This window comes from Elgaria multicarinata, chromosome 3 (genome assembly GCF_023053635.1).
Source record: "Elgaria multicarinata webbii isolate HBS135686 ecotype San Diego chromosome 3, rElgMul1.1.pri, whole genome shotgun sequence".
Taxonomy (NCBI): domain Eukaryota; kingdom Metazoa; phylum Chordata; class Lepidosauria; order Squamata; family Anguidae; genus Elgaria; species Elgaria multicarinata.
In genome coordinates this window covers 157,849,608-157,873,949 of record NC_086173.1, presented here as the reverse complement: position 1 = coordinate 157,873,949, position 24,342 = coordinate 157,849,608, and the positions used below count along the sequence as shown (strand labels likewise).

Here is a 24,342-nt window from a genome sequence, read left to right as displayed (position 1 = left end):
TATGTGATTTTAAAGTTTTAATATGGTTTCAGTTGTAAACTGCCCAGAGAGTTTAGGCAGTTGGGCAGTATAAATATGAAATAAATAAATAAATAAATAAATAAATAAAACTAATCAGGTTTATTTGGAAGTAAATCCCACCTGGTCCAACATGGACTGCTTCCCTGTCAGTGTCCTTAGGATCACAGTCTAAACCAGTCTTTGCGTTACTGAGAAGATGACATTTGGTTTTTGAAGGTTTTCATATAGATTTCCATCCTCGGAAGAGCACAATATGGGTTAAGTAACTGGAGGTTCGTGTGCCAAATCTGCTGAGGGATACCAACTGGTTGATAATTTAGATGGAAAGCGGAATGTAGAAAAGGAATTTGCAGACTTTACAAATAGTCTGGCGTTTGATGCTGACTTATGTGAGCAGGAACCCTCTCTGCGCCATACTTCCAGATTTTTTGCCTACAACTCCCATCAGCCAACACCATCAATGGTGAGGAATGACAGAGGTTGTAGGCCAAAACCTGTGTGGAGAACCACAAGTTCTCTATTCCTGGTGCTGATGCGCAATTGCTGCATTTTTAGATCTCTGCCTCTGAGTTCTCTGATGTTCGATCAACACATCTCTCAGAAGGAGGTTTCTTTCACATTTAACATAATTATGAATACTTCACATTGCAGCCAAGCCATGCTATGTAAGTTTCACAAGATGAAATTTGCGCCGAAAGAAAAACCAGACTCTCGGACTATTTGTTAAGTCAACGTCCTGGGTTAATTCCCTCATGGCTTATCAGTGCATCTTTGATGCCAGCGTTTTCCCCACGCTCTGGGCATTTCAACATTCTCGGTTCTCTATGAGTTCTCTGATGTCCAAGCAACGTATCTTTCCGAGAGAAGTTTTTGCCACACTCCGGGCAATGGTAAGGTTTCTCTCCAGTATGGATTCTCAGGTGCCTCATCAAATGTACGTTCTGTACGAACCTCTTCCCACATTCAGGGCATTGGTAAGGTTTCTCTCCAGTATGGATTCTCTGATGTCTGATCAAATTTATTCGCCAGACAAAGCTATTCCCACACTCAGGGCACTCGTAAGGTTTCTCTCCTGCATGCATCTGCAGATGGCTCTTCATATGCGATCCCCGAGAGAAGCTCCTCCCACACTCGGGACAAGAGTATGACTTCCGCGTCTGGCCGCTTCGATGCCTAAGCAGATGCGCCCTCTGATGGAAGCTTTCGGGGTATGTGCGCAATTTTTCTCCTGCACATCTTCTCAGATGGTCTGAAGGTTGCTGGGATTTCTGCCTTGCTGTGGAACCTTCAGGCAGATCCCCTCCAGTTTGCTTCATAACAAGTCTGGATTGGTGACGGTACCTTCTACCATACTTGGAGGACAAGGGCTTCTCCTCCTTTGAGCTTACTGCATATATTTTGCTACGGGCAGGTCCAAGAGATTCTGAGAGCTTGCTGGATTCCTCTTCGGCTTTTGGAGGCTCCTTCCTCCACGTCCTGTCCAACTCACACCTTTCCTCGTGCATCTCAGCTGCCACTGGCACCTTCCCTTGACTTATCTCTGGCAGTGCTCTGGGTGTTTCCTCCAGTTCATTTCCTCCCCACAGAGAATTCTCCACCTTGAGCTGACCTCCCTTCCAGTCACCTGCAGAGACAGAGAGAGGGATTTTGTCCATGCTCAGGTGACCTCTTTTCTGGTCTCTTGCAACCTCCTTTCTGCTGGGATTCCCGCCTGCCCTATCTCCCTTTCCAGCTGATTCCGGATGGCTCTGCTACGTTCATATTTCTCTCCTATCTCTATGACTATGTCACTCTCCCTTAGCATCACAAGACACAGTTCATTCTGTGCGAAAAAGAATCAAAACCATTTCAGACGGTACCCCTAATTCCTGTGCCAGGAAAAGTGGAATATTGGAGTCGTATATATTATGCCAACGTGTATAGTCGATTTTGCATAATTTATTCTCCATCTGCTAAAGATGTGGAAGCAGCAAGGAGTCACAGAAAGCAATTTGGAGCTTCCTCCCATGAAAGTTGGGGGCTTCTTGGGGAGGATAATGAAACATTGTCATTAATGGGCGTGTTAAAAGGAGATGTAGCTTTAAAAAACAAACAATTCCAAATAATGTTCTCAACCGTCAAATACTTGCATCACAGTTCAACACAAAGTAAAGAATGCTATTAGCAATTTTATACACACACACACATCAAGATCAACTCACCCCCAGACCAATCTTACTTCTATTTAACTACCGAGCAATCTGCCCTGACAAAAATAACCATTTGGGGCTGGTAACTCTTTGACCCTGTTCAGACGAAATGCTAAGCCACAGTGGGCCTGTTCAGACAACATGCTATGCCCTGATTAGGCTGCTAAGCCTTTTGCAGCAAATGGTCAGTGGGCGTGTTTAAACCATGGTTCTGTAGTCACCATGGTTAGGAATGGTTCACATGACACCTTTTATCAGCTTAGGCTGATATACCAACTGCGCCCTTATCTGGACAGAGATAGCCTAGCTACAGTTATCCATGCTCTCATAACCTCTCGTTTGGATTACTGTAATGCGTTATATGTGGGGCTGCCTTTGAAAACGGTCCAGAAACTTCAACTGGTACAAAACAGGGCAGCACGGTTACTAACAGGGACTGGCCGACGAGACCACATCACGCCAGTCCTTTTCCAGCTTCATTGGCTGCCAGTCCAGGTCCGGGCCCGATTCAAAGTACTGGTATTAACATTTAAAGCCCTAAACGGCTTGGGGCCAGGCTATCTGAAGGAACGCCTCCTCCCGTATGTACCTGCCCAGACCCTAAGGTCATCTTCAGGGGTCCTTCTCTGCGAGCCCCTGCCAAAGGAAGTGAGGCAGGTGGCAACCAGGAGCAGGGCCTTCTCTGCTGTGGCACCCCGGCTGTGGAATGAGCTCCCTAAGGAGGTTCACTTGGCACCTACATTATATGCTTTTAGACGCCAGGTGAAGACCTTTTTATTCTCCCAGCATTTTAACAGTCTATAAAAAAATTTAACTTGGTGTTTTAAATTTGTAATTTTGCATTGCTGTTTTTATCTGGTTGAGCTTTTATATTGCATTTTATTTATTTCATTTTTATACCGCCCAATAACCGAAGCTCTCTGGGCGGTTCACAAAAATTAAAACCAACATAAAACAACCAACAGGTTAAAAGCACAAATACAAAACACAGTATAAAAAGTATATTATGGTTTTATACTGTTGTTTTATACGTTGAATGTTTTTAATTTTTGTGAACCGCCCAGAGAGCTCCAGCTATTGGGCGGTATAGAAATGTAATAAATAAATAAGCTCAAAATGCTTAACCACTGTAGTCTTCTGAACAGGGTCAAAGGTGAACCATGACTCAGTGTGTCATGTGAACCATTCCTAACCATGGTGGCTACATAATCATGGTGTAAACATGCTCACTAATCATTTGCTGTGAATGGGTTAGCGGCCTAAGCATGGGTTAGCGTGCTGTCTGAACAGGCCCTTTTTTTCACTTTTATCCTGCCCTTCCTCCAAGGAGCGTTTTTTGTTAGTACAGAGTCATATCACCCTGATCCCAGCCTCCACGTAGCCAAAACTGTGCACAGCTATGCACCCCTCCCCTCCAAAGTAAATCTCTCGCACACATACCCGTTGAGGAGACCAGTTTGTGTGACCACGTTCCTGCACTCAAATCATCGACTCGCTCTGCGCTACGTGTCTGCTAGCCCACGTTCTTCACGCACTGGTAACTTCAAGGCTCGACTTTTGCAATGCTCTCTACATGGGGCTACCTTTGTGCCTAGTCCAGAAACTTCAATTAGTCCAAAATATGGCAGCCAGGCTGGTCACTGGTACACCTAGGGGTGACCACATCACACCGGTCTTAAAATCTCTTCACTGGCTGCCAATTTGTTTCTGGGCAAAGTATAAAGTGTTGGTTATTACCTTTAAAGCCCTACATGGTTTGGGTCCAGGCTACCTGAGGGATCGCCTTCTCCCGTAGAATCCACCCCGCACACTCAGGTCCTCTGGGAAGAATCTACTCCAGCCAGTAGATTCTAGTCTGACAGGTATTACCCAGAGGACCTTCTCTTCTGCTGCTCCCAGCCTGTGGAATGGCCTGCTGGAGGAGACTCATCATCTTGTCAGTCCTTTCGCATTTAAAAAAGCAATAAAGACGGATCTATTCCAGCAGGCCTATCCAGTGGAATTTTAGGATGCTTTTAGGATGTTTTAAGGATGTTTTAATCACGTATGCTATGCTTTTAATCAGTTTTTAATGTGTTTTATATTCACTGTTGTTCCCCACCTCGATCCAAGTGGAGAGGCGGGTGAGAAATATATCATTATCATTATCATCATCATCATCATTATTATTATTCAGGCCTGCAGCCTGCTCCACCTACAGGCTTGGGCTCAAGAGTCTCCGCAAGCTCACGAGTCTCTGCAGGCGGGCTCAGGGGTCACCAGAGGCTCTGCAGTGGTGCTTGGACCTGGAGTTTCCTCTGTGAGCACCACTAGACCATCAGCATCAGAGTCCATGTCGCTGCTGGACTCCTGGGTAATGACAGAACCCTTCCAATTCTCTGATTCCAATGCCACGGACGCTTTGGCAACTGCCCATGCAAGCATCATTCTACTTTCACCTACGATACCCAAACAATGCACACACACACATGCTTAGAATGCTGCCCTCCTCAACTACATAAACGTACAGACATCACGTCAGGTCAAACCCCAAAATGAGTGCATGGGAACGAAGTTCTTTCAGCACCATGGCGAGACCATCCTCGCGTCGCCCAGTGAACGCGCAGGAAGTGGGAAAACACCGGGGGGCCTTGGGGAGCACCTCCATGTCTGACTCATAGAAACATCAAACATAACCTTGTTCACTGCGCCCACCAAAAGGGGAGGTGCCGCTTTATCAGAGGCAAAAAGAGAAGGTGAGAGAGAGAGTCGGAAATCATAGAATCATAGAATCGCAGAGTTGGAAGGGGCCTACAAGGCCATCGAGTCCAACCCCCTGCTCAATGCAGGAATCCACCCTAAAGCATCCCTGACAGATGGTTTAGGACGAGAGGCTTATTTATTTATTATTGCATTTATATCCCGCCCTTTTTCCTCCAAGGAACCCAAGGCCTCCTCCTCCTCCTCTCCATTTTATCCTCACAACAACAACCCTGTGAGGTGGGCTGGGCTGAGAGTCTGTGACAGGCCCAAAGTCACCCAGTGGGTTTCCATGGCCGAGTGGAGACTAGAACCCAGGTCTCCCAACTCCCAGTCCAACACTTTAGCCACTACACCACACTGGTTTCACATTACCAGTGACTTGCCATCCACTTGGGAAGAGGTTCTAACCATAGGGCTTCCAGAACTGACTGTGATGGCAGTTCTGAGCGAACAGGAGAAGACCAAAACTTAGTATAACCCAACGGATAGGCCCAATGGTACAAAATAAGGTCTGGAAAACCAAACCCACCTTCTTTAATTGGAAGTTGCATCCATTTCAAAGATATTCAAGGTGGGGAAGAACCCCAGAAGAATTTACGAAACAAAGCATTAAGTTGTTGGAAATATTTCCCAGGTATAAGTAATCCTATGCATAACTCTCTCCCCCCACCCTTTTTTTTAAAAAAACGAACGGTACATTTGATGAAAAGTGATGCTATTCCTATATATGTAGTGCGGTTTTTTGTTTGTTTTTCCACAATTTATTTTCTGTTCTGTTTTGTTGATATTCACAAAAAAAAAAAGGGGGGGGAACCTTACAGATGAATTTAAGGACAATCAAATGACAAGAATTTTTTTAAAAAGAGCAAAACAGAAAGAGACGGGGAAATCATGATCTCTAGAAATACACAGCGACGCAGAATCAACATTTTTACACTTGGAAACAGGATCTGCCAGTCCCAAAGTCCTCGATAAAGTGCTAGGTTTTCATTTGAAGATTTATTATTTATTTATTATTGCATTCATATCCTGCCTTTTTTCCTCCAAGGAACCCAAGGCGGTGGACATAATCCTCCTCCTCCCCATTTTATCCTCACAACAACAACAACCCTGCGAGGTAGGTTGGGCTGAGAGTCTGTGACTGGCCCAAAGTCACCCAGTAGGTTTCCACGGCTGAGTGGGGACTAGAACCCGGATCTCCCAACTCCCAGTCCAACACCTTACACCACACTGGCTCTCACAGGGGCTAGGTGGGCCACCTTTGAGAGAGCATTCCAAAAAGTTGGTGTCACCACTGAGGAGGCCCTACTTCTGATAAGGAGTGCTCAGGCAAGGGCAGCTGGAACTGGACCACAGATGTTGAACAGAGCGCATGACAGGATACAGACAGGGGAAAGATGGCCTTTCAAGTATCCAAGTCCCAAGCTATTTAGGACTTTATGTAAGCTGCTCTAGGTGTCTTTTGGGCTGAACAGCAGAGTCAAAAACAGTTATTCTGATAGAGCAGAAACAGAGACAAGGATGTTCTCAAGCCCTTGGAGGGGAACCTCAGAGTTCTTCTGGTTCACAAGAATTGCCAGATAGGTTTCTCCATCCCCTTACCTGAATCTTGGCTTGGGAGTCTCTCGCTTTCCACAGGAAACTGGATGAACATCTGCTCCTCCTCTTCTTCCATTTGGGAGGTGAGGTCAGGCTTGGGAACCAAGAGTCCCTCTTGAGTTGACAGAGAGAAACAAAGAATTATCCCTGCTGCAAGGAACACTGATTGGCTGTGTTCGCATGTAATGGTTAGCCAGGATACCCGTGAATCCTGTCTTACCGTGATACTCTTGCACACAACCCATTCACCCCACACAGTGTGAGCGGCTGAATGAGATGATCGGCTAAGTGTGTCCTTCAAATCCTGGCTTGTTTTCAAACAAGCCACAAACAAACCCTAGTTTATGAAACTGGTTTGTAAAGAGAGCAAAAAGCCAGGATGATACGGGAAACAACTTTTTCCGGTTTGTTTAGCCGGTCATGCTAGCAGGAGCAAAGAAGCTGCATGGACCAAAACACAACTTGTTCACCAGAATCCTGGATTACTGTTCCGTGCGGACGCAGCCATTGGTTCTACTTTACATTTTCTAATTTGACAATAAAAATGATCAATCTGTGAGAAAATATGGACATATTTCAATTTGCATTTTGGGGAGGCATTAATGTTCTAGCTTTCTGGAGACAAGTGCTTCTACTTGTCAACCAGATCCCCATGAACTACTTCAGAGAGAGAGAGAGGGGTGGGAGGGGAGGAAAGCAACCTCCATTCTCCTAGGAACAGCAGCAGGGAAAAAGACACTCTGAATTCAAAGTTATCCATTAGGACAATCCTCTCATACTCTCCTATTTCCGCACCTGAAACAAATCCAAGCTCAAGATGGTCAGCCAGCTTACGCTGCAAACTCTGCATGCATTTGGCTCACCTGCCCTGCCTGCAAAGTAACATGCAGGTGTTTCGTGGAGCTTGCAACTTTTTCGCCTGCAAGACAGCCCCCTAAAAGCCTCTTTCCCCTAGGAACGCATTACCTTCCCCCTGCTTCACAGAGTCATTAGCTCCTTTTTGGCATCAGGAGCAATTAAAAAATCCCCCACTACATCTCATAACTATTTGCATGCTTAGCAACCAACACACTGAAGAAAGGGGCACAGGTGGCCATGAAAAGTGATTGGCAGCTAGAGGAAAGGGTCTCAGGCCAGATCTACACCAAGCAGGTGCCCTATGCAAGCGGTATATAACAGGCAGGAGCCACACCAAGTGTCGTGTTTCTCAGAACACTCCTGCTTTCGATGGGAGGCAAATGACGAGGCTTGCTAAGTAATCCACAAAGCTTTTATTAAGCAACAAACCTCTCTTCTACCTGAATAGAGTCTAACCTCTTGGAAATGTCCCCCTAGGCAAAACTATGCAAACTAAGCAAGACAATTGTCCGCTCAAAGAGAACAGGAAGCCACTTCCCAAGCGCCCATAACTTCAGAGCGAGGCAGGTTCTGGCGTAATCGAACCGACTTTCTTACGCCTTCCTTCCACGATGTGTGTTTGAGCTTCTGGCAGACCCTAGCATCAGCTAGCTTGTCGGGACTGTAAGGGTAAGGTGAGGGTTAATCGGACCTTGGGACTGGCATGGGTTTTAATGTATGAATTTTATGGTTTTTTATGGTCCTTCAGGAGAGGAGATAAGAACCAGGCAGCTGCGTGAGGGGGAGACGACCGGAGCCAGGCTGATTGTAACTGTCCGGTGTCCTTGAGTGATTAGCCATCCCGGGCTGAAGTGTGAAGAAACTCCACACATCAAAGCTGAAGGGAGGGGGGAAGGAGTAAAATGAATAGTATAAAGACCCCCCTGTGAAGAGAACAGGGAGGTGTCGGCTGAGTGCGCTCTGGGTGACGTATAACTTTGTAGTTTTAGTTTTTAGCTTGCTTGGTTTGGGTTCTTATACATTTATGCATGCTTTTATGGTTTTATTCTGCTAATCCCATGTATTCCTACCCTTTTCCAAATAAATGGTCTTAAACCTCATCTTGTGTGAGCCGTGAGTGTCTGAGCCTGGGGATCCGTGCTAAATCCAGTCAAGAGCCAGCAGGTTGCTGGGCGCTCTTCCTTTACAGGGACGCTCACCTCCGGAAGAAACCTCACTTCCCACTGAGTGTGTAGGATTTGGCCTTGAGGAGATAAGCTCTGGAGAGGGCTGACTCTCAGCTGGTGAATCACCCATGAGAGATTCCTCCCCCACTGGTACAGGCTGGCTGGTGTCTGGCGCCACCTCCTCTAGGTCCGAATCTGATTCTGATTGATTACCTGAAACATCTTCTCCCAAAACAGGATTAGACATAGAATCATAGAATAGCAGAGTTGGAAGGGGCCTACAAGGCCATCGAGTCCAACCCCCTGCTCAATGCAGGAATCCACCCTAAAGCATCCCTGACAGATGGCTGTCCAGCTGCCTCTTGAAGGCCTCTAGTGTGGGAGAGCCCACAACCTCCTTAGGTAACTGGTTCCATTGTCGAACTGCTCTAACAGTCAGGAAGTTTACATGATTCTAACATGACACCAAGCAAGATATAACACTATGAAAGCAGTATGAAAGCGTTATATGGTATGTGTCAATGGGCCCCAACAGTTGTCAGTGCACTTAAAATACCGCTATAAAGCAGTACTGCGGCTTCTACCTTTTGTATACCGAATGTCCTGCTTGGTGTAGATTTCAGGCAGAATTCTTTCCTAGCCCTACCTGGAGATGCCTGGGATTGAACCTGAGACCTTCTGCGGGCAAAGCAGGGCCTCTACCACTGAGCTATGGATAACAGCTAGATAGAGCAATGGTCTCGGCATGGTGTAAGAGAGCTTCATATGTATGTTCAAACACGCCTCTTGTTTCCTTTTCCAAATCCTCGAAAACGGCAGTCGAGACAGAAGGACGTTTACTGGACCTGGTCGGAAAAGCTCCTTACCCAAAGAATCTGCGTCCCCATCCTCCTCCTGCATGACTTGCCAGAACATGGTCCGTTGGCCCGGCTGCGTTGGAGTCGGCTCGACCATGTGCAGAGGCACACTCGTCTCCTGGAGGCTCATCGGTCCCTGCAAACAAAAGAACCTTACTATGACATTCTCTGGAGTAATAAGATCATAGTTCCCTGCCCAGAGTAGCTCACAACAACAACAACAACAACAACAACAATAATTTATTTCTTACCCGCCTCTCCATTTGGATCAAGGCGGAGAAAAACAATAAGTAGAAGACACATAAAATTGATTAGAATCATAGAATAGTAGAGTTGGAAGGGGCCTATAAGGCCATCAAGTCCAACCCCCTGCTCAACGCAGGAATCCAGCCTAAAGCATCCCTGACAGATGGTTGTTCAGCTGCCTCTTGAAGGCCTCTAGTGTGGGAGAGCCCACAACCTCCCTAGGTAACTGATTCCATTGTCGTACTGCTCTAACAGTCAGGAAGTTTTTCCTGACGTCCAGCTGGAATCTGGCTTCCTTTAACTTGAGCCCGTAATTCCGTGTCCTGCACTCTGGGAGGATCGAGAAGAGATCCTGGCCCTCCTCTGTGTGACAACCTTTCAAGTATTTGAAGAGTGCTCTCATGTCTCCCCTCAATCTTCTCTTCTCCAGGCTAAACATGCCCAGTTCTTTCAATCTCTCTTCATAGGGCTTTGTTTCCAGACCCCTGGTCATCCTGGTTGCCCTCCTCTGAACACGCTCCAGCTTGTCTGCATCCTTCTTAAATTGTGGAGCCCAGAACTGGACGCAATACTCTAGATGAGGCCTAACCAGGGCTGAATACAGAGGAACCAGTACTTCACGTGATTTGGAAGCTATACTTCTATTAATGGTTAGCTTGGCTAATCATTAATGATTAGATTACTTCTATTAATGATTAGCTTGGCTCACGTACAACCCCTGGTTTCGCCCCTCCCTCCCACCTTCACATACCTCGGTCAAGCCAGCTTTGGTCACTTCCTGTCCTTCAGGGGGAAGCAATGAAATGGGATCCTTGGGCCTTTGGCTTCCGCTACCTGCAAACGATAGAAGGGAAACTTTAGATGCGGGGAGAGAATGGTCAAACCGTTCATCTCAAGAATGGCCAGAGGCAATGGATGGGGGCAGAAGAGCAAAGAAGGGCAATTGTAGGAAGTAGGAAAACTTGAATGCACCCATTGCAATGAAGAACAAACATGTCTCAGGATGCTGGGAAAATATGTGTTTTATTCCAAGGCAAACCCAAGACAATACATTAAGAACGTAAGAACGTAAGAAGGGCCTTGCTGGATCAGACCGAGGGTCCATCTAGTCCAGCACTCTGTTCACACGGTGGCCAACCAACCACCATGTTCTTAATGGTTTTAATTTTTGTGAACCGCCCAGAGAGCTTCGGCTATTGGGCGGTATAAAAATGTAATAAATAAATAAATAATTTTTTCCCCTCTGCAAAGCTCATCTGAAAATATTTATATCTCCTCTCAGTTTTAAAGCCATCCAAATCGGTGGCCATCATTACATCTTGTGGCAGTGAGTTCCACAGCTTAACTCCGTGCTGTGTGAAGAAGTCCTTCCTTTTATCTGTCCTGAATCTCCCACCAATCAGCTTCACGGCATTGGCCCCTTGGGATTCTAGGATTATCGGAGAAGAAGAAAAATGTCTCCCTACCCACATTCTCCACCCCGTCCATCATTTTGCACACATCTGTCATGACTCTCCTCATTTGTCATTTTTTGAAACTTAAAACCCCCAACATTTGTATGGCTTCCTCGTAGGAGAGTTGTTCTAGCCGCCTTATACTTTGGGTTGTCCTTTCGTTTTTTCCAGATCATTTTTTCCAGATCTTCAATAACTTTTTTGAGGTAGGGAGACCTTACTCCTCATCCCTAAAGAACCCTACAGATTTTTTAAAGGTCTTCAATTGTCTTCATTACAAAGCCCACCTATAGGCATAATTCAGCAGGAAGGGCAGTTAAACATGGCAAGATTGATAAGCAAAAATCAGCCTCCCTGTTTTTTGTTTTTTTAAAAAAACTGCATTCAATTAGTAAGGGTCTTGGTGGCTGGGAATGATGGGATTTGCAATCCAAGACACTTGGCAGGCAAGCGGGTTGTGGACGGTTGACATATACTAATAGCGGCTTTAATACCTCGGTGAAGTCTTACCTAGCAAATTGATATCCCCGTGACTGCTCTGTTTGGCTTCTTTGTGGATCTCTTTTGGATCAACATCCAAGGGAGCAACCCCTCCATCCGGAGAACCATTGGTCATCTCCTGCAACGGCTCCTGAAAAAAACCGAACCACCACTTGTTCAGGACAGGCCTGGGAGTCCTAAATGCAAACACAGATTCGCTATGGTGCCCACGGACGGGGGTCTATTCAGAAAGTGAACATGGAAACACCCCAAAATAAATATCTACGAGCCATTCTTGCGCTCCCCAAGCTCGGAGGATGGCAACAAAGGAGAGGGCCTTTTCAGTGGTGGCCCCCCAATTAGGGAATGATCTCCCCGATGAGGCTCGCCTGGCGCCATTGTTGTTATCTTTCAGGCGCCAGGTCAAGACTTTTCTCTTCTCCCAGGTATTTAACAGCATTAAAAAACATTAAGTTTGTTTGTTTTTAACGGACCCCAGAACTATTGTTTTTAAATGGATACCGTTTTATACTGTTGTTTTTATGCTTCTGGTGGTTTTAAATTTTGTATACTTTTTTAATGTTCACTGTTTTTAACTTTTGTAAACCGCCCAGAGAGCTTCGGCTATGGGGCGGTATATAAATTTAATAAAGAAATAAACTGAGTCCTCTGTTCTCCAGCAGGAAGCTGGCCTTTGTACGCTGAAGGTTAGAGTACATATTCAGTCAGATACTGACTGAAATTGAAACAGGGGACAGGGTCTAGTTTAGCAGTATTTGCTTTCAGGGCAACGTTGAACTTTAATGATAGAGCGTTTTTATCCTGGAATCAAGAAATGTTACAGATTTTTGAGATGTATGGATTCTCTTTGGATACGTTGAGCTCTTCAAATTTTGAAACAGCATCACGATATTTGAAATCCAATATGTGAAAACAGGATTTTTGAGCTGATTGTGTCTGTCAAAGCTCAGCTAAAAACTTTTCTTTTTCCTAAAGCTTTTAAAACTTGATTTTGTTCTGACTTTATACTGTTAGTTTTACCCTACCCAGTGCCTGTTTGGTGCATTCTCTTCCCCTCCTTATTGTTTTATTATAGTTTTATTAGAATGTAAGCCTATGCGGCAGGGTCTTGCTATTTACTGTTTTACTCTGTACAGCACCATGTACATTGATGGTGCTATATAAATAAATAAATAAATAAATAAATAAATAATAATAATAATAATAAAAAAGAAGCCTTGTTTAGGGATTTAGATCTGCCACGAGGCAGATCTGACGGGTATTTAATTTGATTTTGTGGGGGGGAGGGGGTACAGGTCACCTCAGGTTTCTGAAAAGGTGGCCTGCTTTGCTTTTAGAGCAGCAATCGTAAGGAGGAAAGTTTGTGATACGTGGAATGGTCTTGATGAGTAATCCTTTCTTCCTTAGATTGCTAGGTTTTATTGTTATTTTAAAATGACTCATGAAATTTCACTTTGTTTTATAGTAATGGCTTCTGCTACACAAATAAACTATATTTGATTGGAAATGCAAACAGAGAAGGCTTCTGCACATTGAGTTCCATCGTGCTCTCCAACTGTAATGAAGCCCCAACTGTGCCATTACGCACTCCGCCCTTGCTTCCCTCTACTTGGAATTTAACTGTAACCTCTTTGAGGGCAGACACCTTTCTTTAAAAAAAACTCTGGAAACTTCACAGACAGTATACACATAAGCGCTATCAAATAAAATAAATTAACTGAAAGAGTCGCTGCGTAACAACAGAGAAGAAGGATGCTTGGTAGCGATCACAAGGGGGTTGCAACGTCTGCCAAAATGGTTTAAAGCAGTGGTTCCCAAACTTTTTCAGATAACCACCCTTGGTTCTACAAACTCATGCCCAGTGCCCCCTACCATTACACTATAAAAATTATTATTCAGAATAGCGGTTTTCAACGACCCCCTAAGGAAGATAATAACAATAAAATTCAAAACAGTAACAATTCATTGAATATTTATTCAAAATCCGAAGCACCTGCTGCAGGCTTGCCGAGGGAGGGAAAAGAGAGCAAACGCCTCTGTTTTGCAGCCAGCGTGGCGAGGCACACCAAGCAGGGTATGTCTCTTCATTAGCATTTTGGTGCTTTTGAAACATTTCAATTCACCGTTTAAAGGACTCTTCTTAAATGGTATTAATATATGTGTGGATTCTTCCCCTATATGGCTTGGGACCAAACTACCTTCTCCCATAAAAATGTCCCTGGGTTTTAAGACCTTCTGGAGAGGCGCTTCTCGGAAAATACCACCTCAAGCGCCCCTCTGCTGCCCCCTTGCCTCTTAGCGCCCCCCTATGCAATCCCACCGCCCCCAAGGGGCGGTACCGCCCACTTTGGGAACCACTGGTTTAAAGTATGCCATTAAGCACAGGAACAGAGGCCAGTGGGAAAAGTTGACAACCCTAATTTTAAAAGGGAAGAAATTGATATAACCCAAAGCACAGGCTGAAATTGGTTGCTGCTGCAAATGTTTAAACCAGATGTAGGGAACCTGGTGCCCTCCAGGCGTTTTTGACTACAGCTCCTGTAAACTCCAGTCGGCATGAGCAATGGTCAGGGATTATGGGAGTTGTAGTCTGGAGGGCACCAGGCTGCCTAACCCCGGTTGAAACATTTGCAGCTGCAACAAAGGTTCAACCTTTGCTTCCCGTTTTCAGTTCTTCTCCTTTTTAAATTAGAGTTGCCAACTTTTCCCACTGGCCTCTGGTTCCTGTGCTTAAAAGCATTCTGATCTGCTGACATTGGCAGGTGAGGATTGCTATTTCTCCCAATGCTCAAGGCCCCAACAAAGATGATCCAGGGACTTGTGGAAATGCCCTATGAGGACAGGCTAAAGGATCTTGGGAAGTTCAGTCTGGAGAAAAGGAGACTGAGGGGAGTCGTGTTAGCCGTGTTCAGGTACATAAAAGAATGCCACAGGGAAGACGGTCAAGAACTATTTCCCACGGCCACAGAAAACCGGACCTGAAATAATGTGTATACGTTACAGCTACCTAGATTCTGAATAAATATAATGAAAAACTTCCTGACAGTGAGATCTGTTACAACAGTGGAACAGTCTACTGTTCCACTGTTGTAACAGATCTCACTGTCAGGAAGTTTTTCATTATATTTATTCAGAATCTAGGTAGCTGTAACGTATACCCATTATTTCAGTCTACCTACGGAGGTTGTGGGTTCTCCATCTCTGCAGGTATTTAAGAAGAGGCTGGGCAGCCACCTCTCGAGGGTGATTTAATTGGTCTTCCTGCATATAGCAGAGGGTTGGACTAGATTATCCTTGTGGTCCCTTCCAACACAACAATTCTAGGTGCAGCAAAGAGTTTACTCTGCCAATTCCTGCATCCCAAGTAGCTGTCAAAGGCAAGGGAGCACGCCACCCTGATTTTCTGGTTCATTGACAACCCTGAGGAGAGGTGCGGGTTCGACATTTGGAGCCACACACACCTACAGGAAACAATAAGTAAACACCAAACAGGCAGAAAGAGGGCAGCAACCCCATTCATATTCTAAGTCTACATCCCATTGAAGATACAGAGGACTAAATATCAAAACCTCACCTGCCACTTCCCTCCTTCGGCTACTTGCTGGCTCATGAGGAAGTCCTCGGCCAGGGCCACGGCCTGGGAGCAGGTGTCCGGCCCTCCTGCCCGGATCCAGCCCTGGAGGTCCGCTGGCAGGCTGGCCAGGAACTGCTCCAGGATCAGCAGCTCCAGGATCTGCTCTTTGGTACGTCTCTCCGGCTTCAGCCACTGCCGGCAAAGCTCCTGGAGTTGGCTGTGAATCCTTCGGGGGTCTTCCACCTCCTGGCAGCAGAATTGCCTGAAGTGCTGGCGCTGCGCCTCCATTTTGATAGCGTCCCCTCGCAAGATGGCCGCCTTCACTTTCCCATAGTCCTCCCTGTCGGTAGCTCCTAGGGTGGTAAAGGCCTGCTTGGTTTCCCCACTCAGCGCTGGCAGGAGCCGGGCCGCCCACTCTCCTCTAGGCCACTGGCAAGCCTTGGCCACTTGCTCGAAGGAGGCCAGAAAGGCCTTGGCGTCGTCCCACGGGGCAGCCTCCGACAACTCCAGGTTCTCCCACACCACGCAAGGCGACTGCAGCGTCTTCAGGAACTCCTGCCACTGGGTTTCCCAGCGCTGTTGCATCCCTTTGCACGGCTCCCGTTTGATATCTTGCCACGCTCTCCATCCTGGCTGCTCCCTCAGGCGTGGAGAAGCCGCCATGCCGGAAGGTTTCCTTACGCCTTCCGGCCCTTCCGCTAGTTCTGGACTGGCAGTCTGGGGCTCCATTTTCAACCTTGGCTGTGAAACCCCAAGTCCAAAATTGGAGAGCGTGTGGCAGACAATCCCACCCCTGTGGGCAGGTTAATCCCAATGGAGGACGACTTCCGCCCCTTCCCCGCTCCTCTCAAACTCTTGTTCTCATTAGAAACGCAAGCTTTCTGCCTTCTTGGCTGGTGTTACCTCTGCAGCTCCTGAGCGTTGACGGGAGCGGCTCCAGAACAAGAGAGCTGAAGGTGTCAATGGCCCCCAGAGGTTCGAGGGGGTGTCCCTGAGTCGCAAGGGGGGGTGTCCTCCCTGAGCAAACAAAAGCACACACAATGGAAGGGGTGAATTAAAGTAGGGTGACCCTATGAAAAGGAGGACAGGGCTTCTGTATCTTTAAGAGTTGTATTGAAAAGGAAATTTCAGCAGGTGTCATTTGTAGATATGGAGAACCTGGTGAAATTCCCTCTTCATCACAACAGTTAAAGCTGCAGGTGCCCTGCCCTCTTGTAAATCTGGTCACTCTAGTATAGCTCCTGCAGCTTTAACTGCTGTGATGAAGAGGGAAGTTCACCAGGTTCTCAATAGCCAGCACCTTAACATGCTTACAGAGCCCCAACCCAGCATTCTGCCTCCATCTTTCCCAATCTCACTTACAGGGTGTTCAGACGGTTGGTCATGGGGGTAAAAGAACACATCGTGGCTTCTCCCCCTGTGCATCCTGCATCCGCCGCCTCGATTTGTGTAATTTCCCACAATGCAGCACGGGTTGCCATGTTGGCCAAACCCGGCCCGGCATGTGGTGGCTTGTTACCCACGCCATAACCCCTACTGTAAGCCACAGGTTGTGGCGTGGGTAAAAAGCAACCCCTACTGCGCAGGGTTCAGATGACACTGCAACCCGCATTGCATCATGGGCAATTATGCAAATCATGGTCGTGCACACTGCACATGGTGGTGGTGGGGAGCCATGATGGCTTCTTTTACTACCCTCAGCCCCTTTGTCCAAACCCAGTCACAGACTCCAGTCTCTCTTCACACACACAGACATAAGGCAGGGTGACCCTATGAAAAGGAGGACAGGGCTCCTGCATCTTTAACAGCTTTATTGAAAAGGGAATTTCAGCAGGTGGCATTTGTATATCTGCAGCACCTGGTGAAATTCCCTCTTCATCACAGCAGTTAAAGCTGCAGGTGCCCTGCCCTCTTTTAAATGTGGTCAATATAGTATAGCTCGCAGCGGAGCACAGCCCTAGTTGTGAGGATAAAATGGAGAGGAGGATTATGTACACCGCCTTAGGGAGAGAAAAAGAGACGGAATATAAATACAGTAAATAAATACATAAAACATCTAGAAGACGACAAGGAGACCACCCCTGCCTTAAAGGCTAACAGACCAGATGTTTTGGTCTACAACGCTTATGATCTTTTGCCACTGGCTATGTGGCTAGTGCTGACTGGAAGGCCACAAGTTGCCTACCCCTACCTTAAAGGCTAATAACAGATTTAGGCTGGCAATAGCGTCTGTGGACTACAGTCCTCGATTTTATCCGAGACACAGCTACTGCTAGCCTGCTAATGGTTGCCAAGTTTTCCAGCGGCCCCTGCAGCTCTGTTGTTGTTGTTTTTTTTAAAAAAAAACCGGTGATCCGATTTGCGGGGGACCAGGAGCAGATCGCACTTAGCTGCAGCATTATCAAAACTACTTTTCAAAAGGAGCAGGGCGGGTTGGTTTCCTCCACCTCCTCCTTCCAAGTGGGGAAGCGGCTTACACGCCGCGCCGTGAAGAGAAGCTTCCTTTGCACACACAAAAAAACTCACCCCCAACAGCAGGATGGATTGATTTTAGTTATTAGCAATACTGGCACGCCTCGTTTATAATAACAGCTCTAAGCGGTTCATTATTATTATCATCACCAACATCCCATATTTGCTGCTAAAAGCACGGCAAGACCCGCCCAGGAATACAACTTCACTGGCATCGCTTTGGCTCCTTTGCGCCCCACTGGAGTCCACCCTAGTTCACTTTGTTCCCCGGGCAGGCTTCACTGAAGCTCGGCTGACGGTAATAAAGCAAACATGGAAGGAAGGGAGATGGGGGGGGGGGGAAGACGCGCACACCCCACACCATCACCCCCCCCCGAAGCCATTCAACTCACTTTTGCAGGGCCGACCGGAGTGGGTCAAGTCCGGAGGGCCGCCACCCCAGGGCGCTGGGGGTCCTCTCCCTGAAGGCTGGCTGGAAGTGGGGCGGCGGGAGGCTGGGCCCCGGATCTCACCCACCACCCGGCCTTTTCTCTTTCCTTTTCCTCCTCCTCCGCTGCTGCTCCGTCGCGGGAGTAATGGCGGAGCTGCAGAGGCCGACGAGGCTCCTCCACACGCGACCGCCCTCTGCCGGCTCCACCTCCCCGCACACGCCCGGAGGCAAAGCCCAGCCAAGAGCCGCTCACGGACGGGCCCGCCTTCCTCTACCTGGTGCTCTCTCCGGATGTGTTGGATTGCAACTCCCATCGTCCACCCCAATCCAGCTGTGCTTAAGGGAATGTTGGGCCTCGAGTAAAAAGCCTCACTGAGTCCAGAGGTTTTCTTACTTTAGGGTAGGGTGACCCTATGAAAAAGAGGACAGGGCTCCTGTGTCTTTAACAGTTGCATAGAAAAGGGAATTTCAGCAGGTGTCATTTGTTTGCATGTCACACCTGGTGAAATTTCCTCTTCATCACCACAGTTAAAGCTGCAGGAGCTATACTCGAGTGACCAGATTTAAAAGAGGGCAGTGTACCTGCAGCTTTAACTGTGGTGATGAAGAGGAAATTTCACCAGGTTTTCCATATATACAAATGACACCTGCTGAAATTTCCTTTTCAATACAACTGTTAAAGATACAGGAGCCCTGTCCTCCTTTTCATATTGTCACCCTACTTTAGGGTGACGGTGACCATATGAAGAGGAGGACAGGGCTCCTGTATCTTTAACAGCTGCACAGAAAAGGGAATTTCAGCAGGTGTCATTTGTAAATATGGGGAACCTGGTGAAATACAACTCCCTTTCAATACAACTATTAAAGATACAGGAGCCCTGTCCTCCTTTTCATATGGTCACCCTACTTACTTAAGATTGGACTAAATAACTCAGGGGCAGTAGGCAACCTGGGGCCCTCCAGATGTTTTGGACTACAACTCTCAGCATCCCCTCAAGCCAGCCATGCTTTGGGGAAGGCTGGGCCTCCAGTAAAAAGCCTCACTGGGTCTTTTCTTCTGAGTAAACATGCATAGGTTCAGGGCTGTGTAATTCAGGGGATTGGTGAGCTGGTGTCCGCCAGATGTTTTGGACTACAACTCCCAGAATACCTGACCATTGACCTTGCTAGCTGGGGCTGATGGGATTTGTAGTTGAAAATGTCTAGAGGGAACCAGGTTGGCTGCCCCTTTTGAGCCTCACGGAATTAAGTCCTTCTTTTGTAAATGATCTGTGAGCTAATTTTAAATGAACTACCTAGACTTTCTTTCCCCTTTTTTCTCGTTCTTATTCCCTTCCTTGTCCCCACTCCAGGCATGCAGTAATCAAGTGCTAATAAAAGCTTTTTAAAAAGCCTGCCCTGGGTGCCTGTGTCTGGCTTTTGGAGGTGGGTCTCAGAGAGCTAACCCTTCTCTCCCAAACAGCACCACTTCTGAAAAGTCCCCCAACCACCTCCTCACATAGTTATTAGCTTTCTTAGGGTGCAGTCCTATATATCAGACAGAAAAAAGGCCTACATCTCCCAGCATGCCCCAGTCAGCCATGCTGGGAGTTTTTTTTCTGGTTAAACATGCATAGGATTGCACCCTTAAAAGCCTAATTCCTTCCGTCATGCCAGGGCGATTTAATTTTTCCAGAATCTCATGGATCATCGATGTATGTTAAACATACGAAACCAAAGCGTATACTTAGGATTTATTAAGATTTAAAGCATAACTCATCAATGTTCTGAGATTCTATGTAAAAAAGAAGTTTGCTCAAGGACATAACAATTGGCTCACTAGATTCGTTCAAGATCCATCTAGTTCAGCAGTCTTCGTAAAAATGCCAGCAACCACGAGGCAGTAGCAGTACTTATCACAGTTCTTATTAGAGACTTTATACCAAGGATCCAGAGACTGTATTAATTCCTCGAGTGGCTAAAAAGCCTGGCTGATGTGTTTGTAAACAGCACCTTGATCTGTAGCAATCGCCAGGTGAAGGTTTTCTGGACTTGGAGATAAGCTTTCTCACATGCTAACATCAGCAGGCTGGAGCTGCCATTAAAGGTGCAGGAGCCAGTAAAACGTATGAATCACCCTTTCTGAACTGATGTGTAGTGCTTCCGACTCCATTAAAGGAGAGGAGTACGGTGAAAATTGGAGTGGGATTTTGTGCCTGCTTCTTCCTTTTCATCATCATCATCATCATCTTCTTATTATTAGCTTGACTCACATGGACCACCTGCGTGCTAGTATTTTATTGATGTTTCATACTTTTCCAGCTTTTCTGTGGGTGCCTAGAAAAGCCGGGTGTGAGGCCAACTGGGAGTCCATTTGATTCACCCCCCCCCTTCGCAACCACTCCCCCCCACCCTGCTTGCCTGCCTGCCTGCCAGCCAAACCATATGACTTATGTGAGGCCTCCGTGCGCACAGACAAGCCACCCGGCCCCTTCTCTAGGCTCCCCAATCCCAGGTGTGTTTATATATCCTGTTGCCTAGCAATTCAAAGTTCTTAGCTTCCGCAGACCGTCTGGGCACTAGTACTTTATTGCTCAGTATCATACTTTCCTGGCTTTTCCACGGGTGCCTGAAAAAGCAAGGCACGAGACCCACTGGGAGTCTATTGGGCTCCCCGCCCCCGCTGCTCACCTGGCCGCCAACCCGCAGGACTTACCTGAGGCCTCTGCACACACAGGCCCAGCCACCTCTCTGGACTCCTCTCAGGTAAGTTCCATGGATGGGCCAGCCTGTTGCTTGGCAACACAACTGCCTTCTCATAGCTCAGAACCTCTAGCACGACACGCCTTGCCTTACGGTTTTATATAGGTTAGGGTGACCCTATGCAAAGGAGGACAGGGCCCCAATATCTTTAACAGTTGTATTGAAAAGGAAATTCCAGCAGGTGTCCTTTGTAGGCATGCAGCACCTGGTGAAATGCCCTCTTCATCACAACAGTTAAAGCTGCAGGTGCCCTGCCGTCTTTTAAATCTGGGCACTCTAGCATAGCTCCTGCAGCTTTAACTGTGGTGATGAAGAGGGAATTTCACCAGATGCTGCATGCCTACAAATAAGACCTGCTGAAATTCCCTTTTCTATGCAACTGTTAAAGATACAGGAGCCCTGTCCTCCTTTTCATAGGGTCACCCTACAGTAGTGGAAACGCAGGAAAGGAAAATGATCCGTGTAGAATTTCAATCTTAATTTTGCAATGAAACTGGAAGTATAAACAGAGAACTAAGCATCTGAAAGGAAAGCGGGGAAGATGCCAGAACTTAAAAAAAAAACTCAGGCCTTGAGACGATTAGTAAAAATAATTCTTCCAAGTTATACAACGGGAAAGGTTTCTATTGCTTTACTAGAGGTTTTTGTTTTTTTACAAAAAACAAATACAAATTCAGCATCCTCTTACACATTTCCAGAGGATATTCACCAGTATCACGATACACTTTCTTTTGGAAAGGAGTATACTGGTTCTTTTTAATACATACAAATGACACTTGCTGAAATTTCCTTTTCAATACAACTGTTAAAGATACAGGAGCCCTGTCCTTTTCATATGATCACCCTAATATAGGTTATATTTATATCCCACTTTTTTTCTCTTGCAAGGAACCCAAAGTGGCTTACATAGTCCTGCATTTTATCCTCACTACAAATCCGTAAGATAGGTTAGGTGGAGAATCAGTGACTGGCCTAAAGTCACCCATGTGAGCTTCATGGCCAAGTGGGGACAAGAACCCAGATTCCCCAAAGTTCCATTCCCACTACACCACGCCGGTCTTCCTTTGTTTTCCTTTGATTTATTTCACGTTATTTACTTGTCTTCTTATTATCTGCGGCATGTACGGATCCCTCTAATGGGCTGGCCAATTCAAGGCCAATGGTCAGGGATTTTGGGAGTTGTAGTCCAAAAGAACTTGAGGACACCTGATGTAGATGGATGTACTATAGGCAAACAGGAAAGAGCTATTGGCATCAGAGAATCAGCCAAGACACCACTCAGGATGGACAAGTTTTAGTTGCAGAAAGGCTGTCACAGAACTGGAAAAGGTACAGAAGTGGGCAGCTAAATGATGAAATAGGAAGTATGTTGGATTTAATCCATAGTTTTATACAATTAGCAACAGTGTGGAGAAAGTGGATAGATTCAGAGATGCATTTATTCTCATTCTGTTTGACCGTGGACAAAGCTCTCATTTCTTCCTATGTGTCAGCTGCTCTGCCTTTGATAATACCTGATATTCTTGCAGAGTAAAAATGACATCTTCATGGCACTGATAAGCTTTTTTTTACCCTTTGGATTCTCTGATTTTGGATAAGCCATTGTAGGTTCTTCGCCCTTTGGATTCTCTGATCTGTAACAAGCCACTGTAGGTTCTTCAGCCTTTGGATTCTCTGATCTGTGACAAGCCATTGTAGGTACTTCACCCTTTAGATTCTCTGATCTGTAACAAGCTACTGAAGGTTTTTTTGGTAGAACACTGAAGACTAACAATATGAACCACAGGGATTCTTTTATGTGTTTTTGTAATTAAAGCCATCCCCTAACTCAGGGCATCCATATGTTCCTGCCCTGCTTTTTGTAGAACTGTCCTCCATGAATTTGGCCAATCCCCCCTTAAAGCCATCTAAGCCAGTGGCCAGCAAATCTAATAGCTTAACTATGCCTTGTGTGAAGGAAGTTCTTCTTTCTCTCTGTTTTGAATCTCCCACCAGTCATGGCCTAGACTGGAGGTCAGCGACTTGTGGCCCTGCAGATGTTTTGGCCTACAACTCCCATCAGCCGTAGCCAGAGTGGCCAAAGGTGGCTGTTGATGGGAATTGTAGGCCAAAACATCTGGAGGGCCACAAATTGCCCAATCCATGGCCTAACATTACGAGACCAAGAAGAGAAAAAAAGTTGTTTACTTTCTCCACATAAATCTCTAATCGTCTTTTCTCAAAACTAAAAGCCTCTAATGTTTCAACTTATCATAGTAGGGGGGATGCTGGTTGTTTTGATTGTCCTTTTCTTCGCATCTTTTCCAGATCCATGATATCCTTTCTGAGATGGGGTGACTACAATTGTATTTATTTATTTTATTTTATTTATTTATCATATTTATACCCCGCTCCTCAGCCAAAAAAGGCTCTCGGAGCGGCTTACACTTAGAAAAAAAGACAGTCCCTGCCCTCAGGTTTACAGTCTAATAAAGACATGACACACAAGGAAAAGGACTTCAGGAGGGAAGAGGTAAAGAGAGAGAGAAATTAAGTGGACTGGGAAAAGGGCTGATGGGATTGTCCTGCTCCCGAAGGAGGGGAGTCCAACTGGAGCAGGCCCCGATGTTTCCTCGGCCTGCTCCTGTCCCCTCGGTCCTTCTTCTTCCCCACAGGGCCAAGATGGCAGTTTGTCCTGTGGGGGTGGGGGAAGAGTCCAACAGGAGCAGGCTCCGATGTTTCCTCGGCCTGCTCCTGTCCCCTCGGTCCTTCTTCTTCCCCACAGGGCCAAGATGGCAGTTTGTCCTGTGGGGGTGGGGGAAGAGTCCAACAGGAGCAGGCTCCGATGTTTCCTCGGCCTGCTCCTGGCCCCTCGGTCCTTCTTCTTCCCCACAGGGCCAAGATGGCAGTTTGTCCTGTGGGGGTGGGGGAAGAGTCCAACAGGAGCAGGCTCCGATGTTTCCTCGGCCTGCTCCTGTCCCCTCGGTCCTTCTTCTTCCCCACAGGGCCAAGATGGCAGTTTGTCCTGTGGGGGTGGGGGAAGAGTCCAACAGGAGCAGGCTCCGATGTTTCCTCGGCCTGCTCCTGGCCCCTCGGTCCTTCTTCTTCCCCACAGGGCCAAGATGGCAGTTTGTCCTGTGGGGGTGGGGGAAGAGTCCAACAGGAGCAGGCCCCGATGTTTCCTCGGCCTGCTCCTGTCCCCTCGGTCCTTCTTCTTCTAGACGTATGTATATTGTACATACAGAGCTATGCCCCTGGGTCTTGCTATTCTGAGAGGCAGCAACGGGCCTCTCCCCTATTGAAAGGTTTCAATGCCCTCCCAAAACACTCCCAGTATGAATCTACCTTTATAATATGGTCATCATCTAAGGCTCTCCTCCAGGTGCCTTCTCCTAAGTGGCAACAAAAGAGAGGGCCTTCTCCGTGGTGGCCCCTTGATTACAGAACCATCTCCCCAGCGAGGCCAATAGTATCATCTTTGGCGCCAGGTTAAGACATGCCTCTGTTCTCAG

At 46.8% G+C, this 24,342-nt stretch overlaps 1 protein-coding gene across 4 annotated transcripts in view; it reads right to left on the bottom strand.

The window, feature by feature from the left end:
* LOC134396144 (zinc finger protein with KRAB and SCAN domains 1-like) overlaps positions 1-16,166 on the bottom strand; it is a 39,263-nt gene extending 23,097 nt beyond the window's left edge. For all 4 annotated transcript variants that reach the window (XM_063122527.1, XM_063122528.1, XM_063122529.1 and 1 more), the window contains exons 1-5: positions 15,208-16,166; positions 11,643-11,763; positions 10,430-10,512; positions 9,442-9,568; positions 6,555-6,665 (exon numbers count right to left, since the gene is read on the bottom strand). In XM_063122527.1, the coding sequence (XP_062978597.1) occupies positions 6,555-6,665; positions 9,442-9,568; positions 10,430-10,512; positions 11,643-11,763; positions 15,208-15,936 (1,171 nt within the window). In that variant the 5' untranslated portion in view covers positions 15,937-16,166. The remainder of the gene's footprint in view (positions 1-6,554; positions 6,666-9,441; positions 9,569-10,429; positions 10,513-11,642; positions 11,764-15,207) is intronic.
* Positions 16,167-24,342: the final 8,176 nt, after the last annotated feature.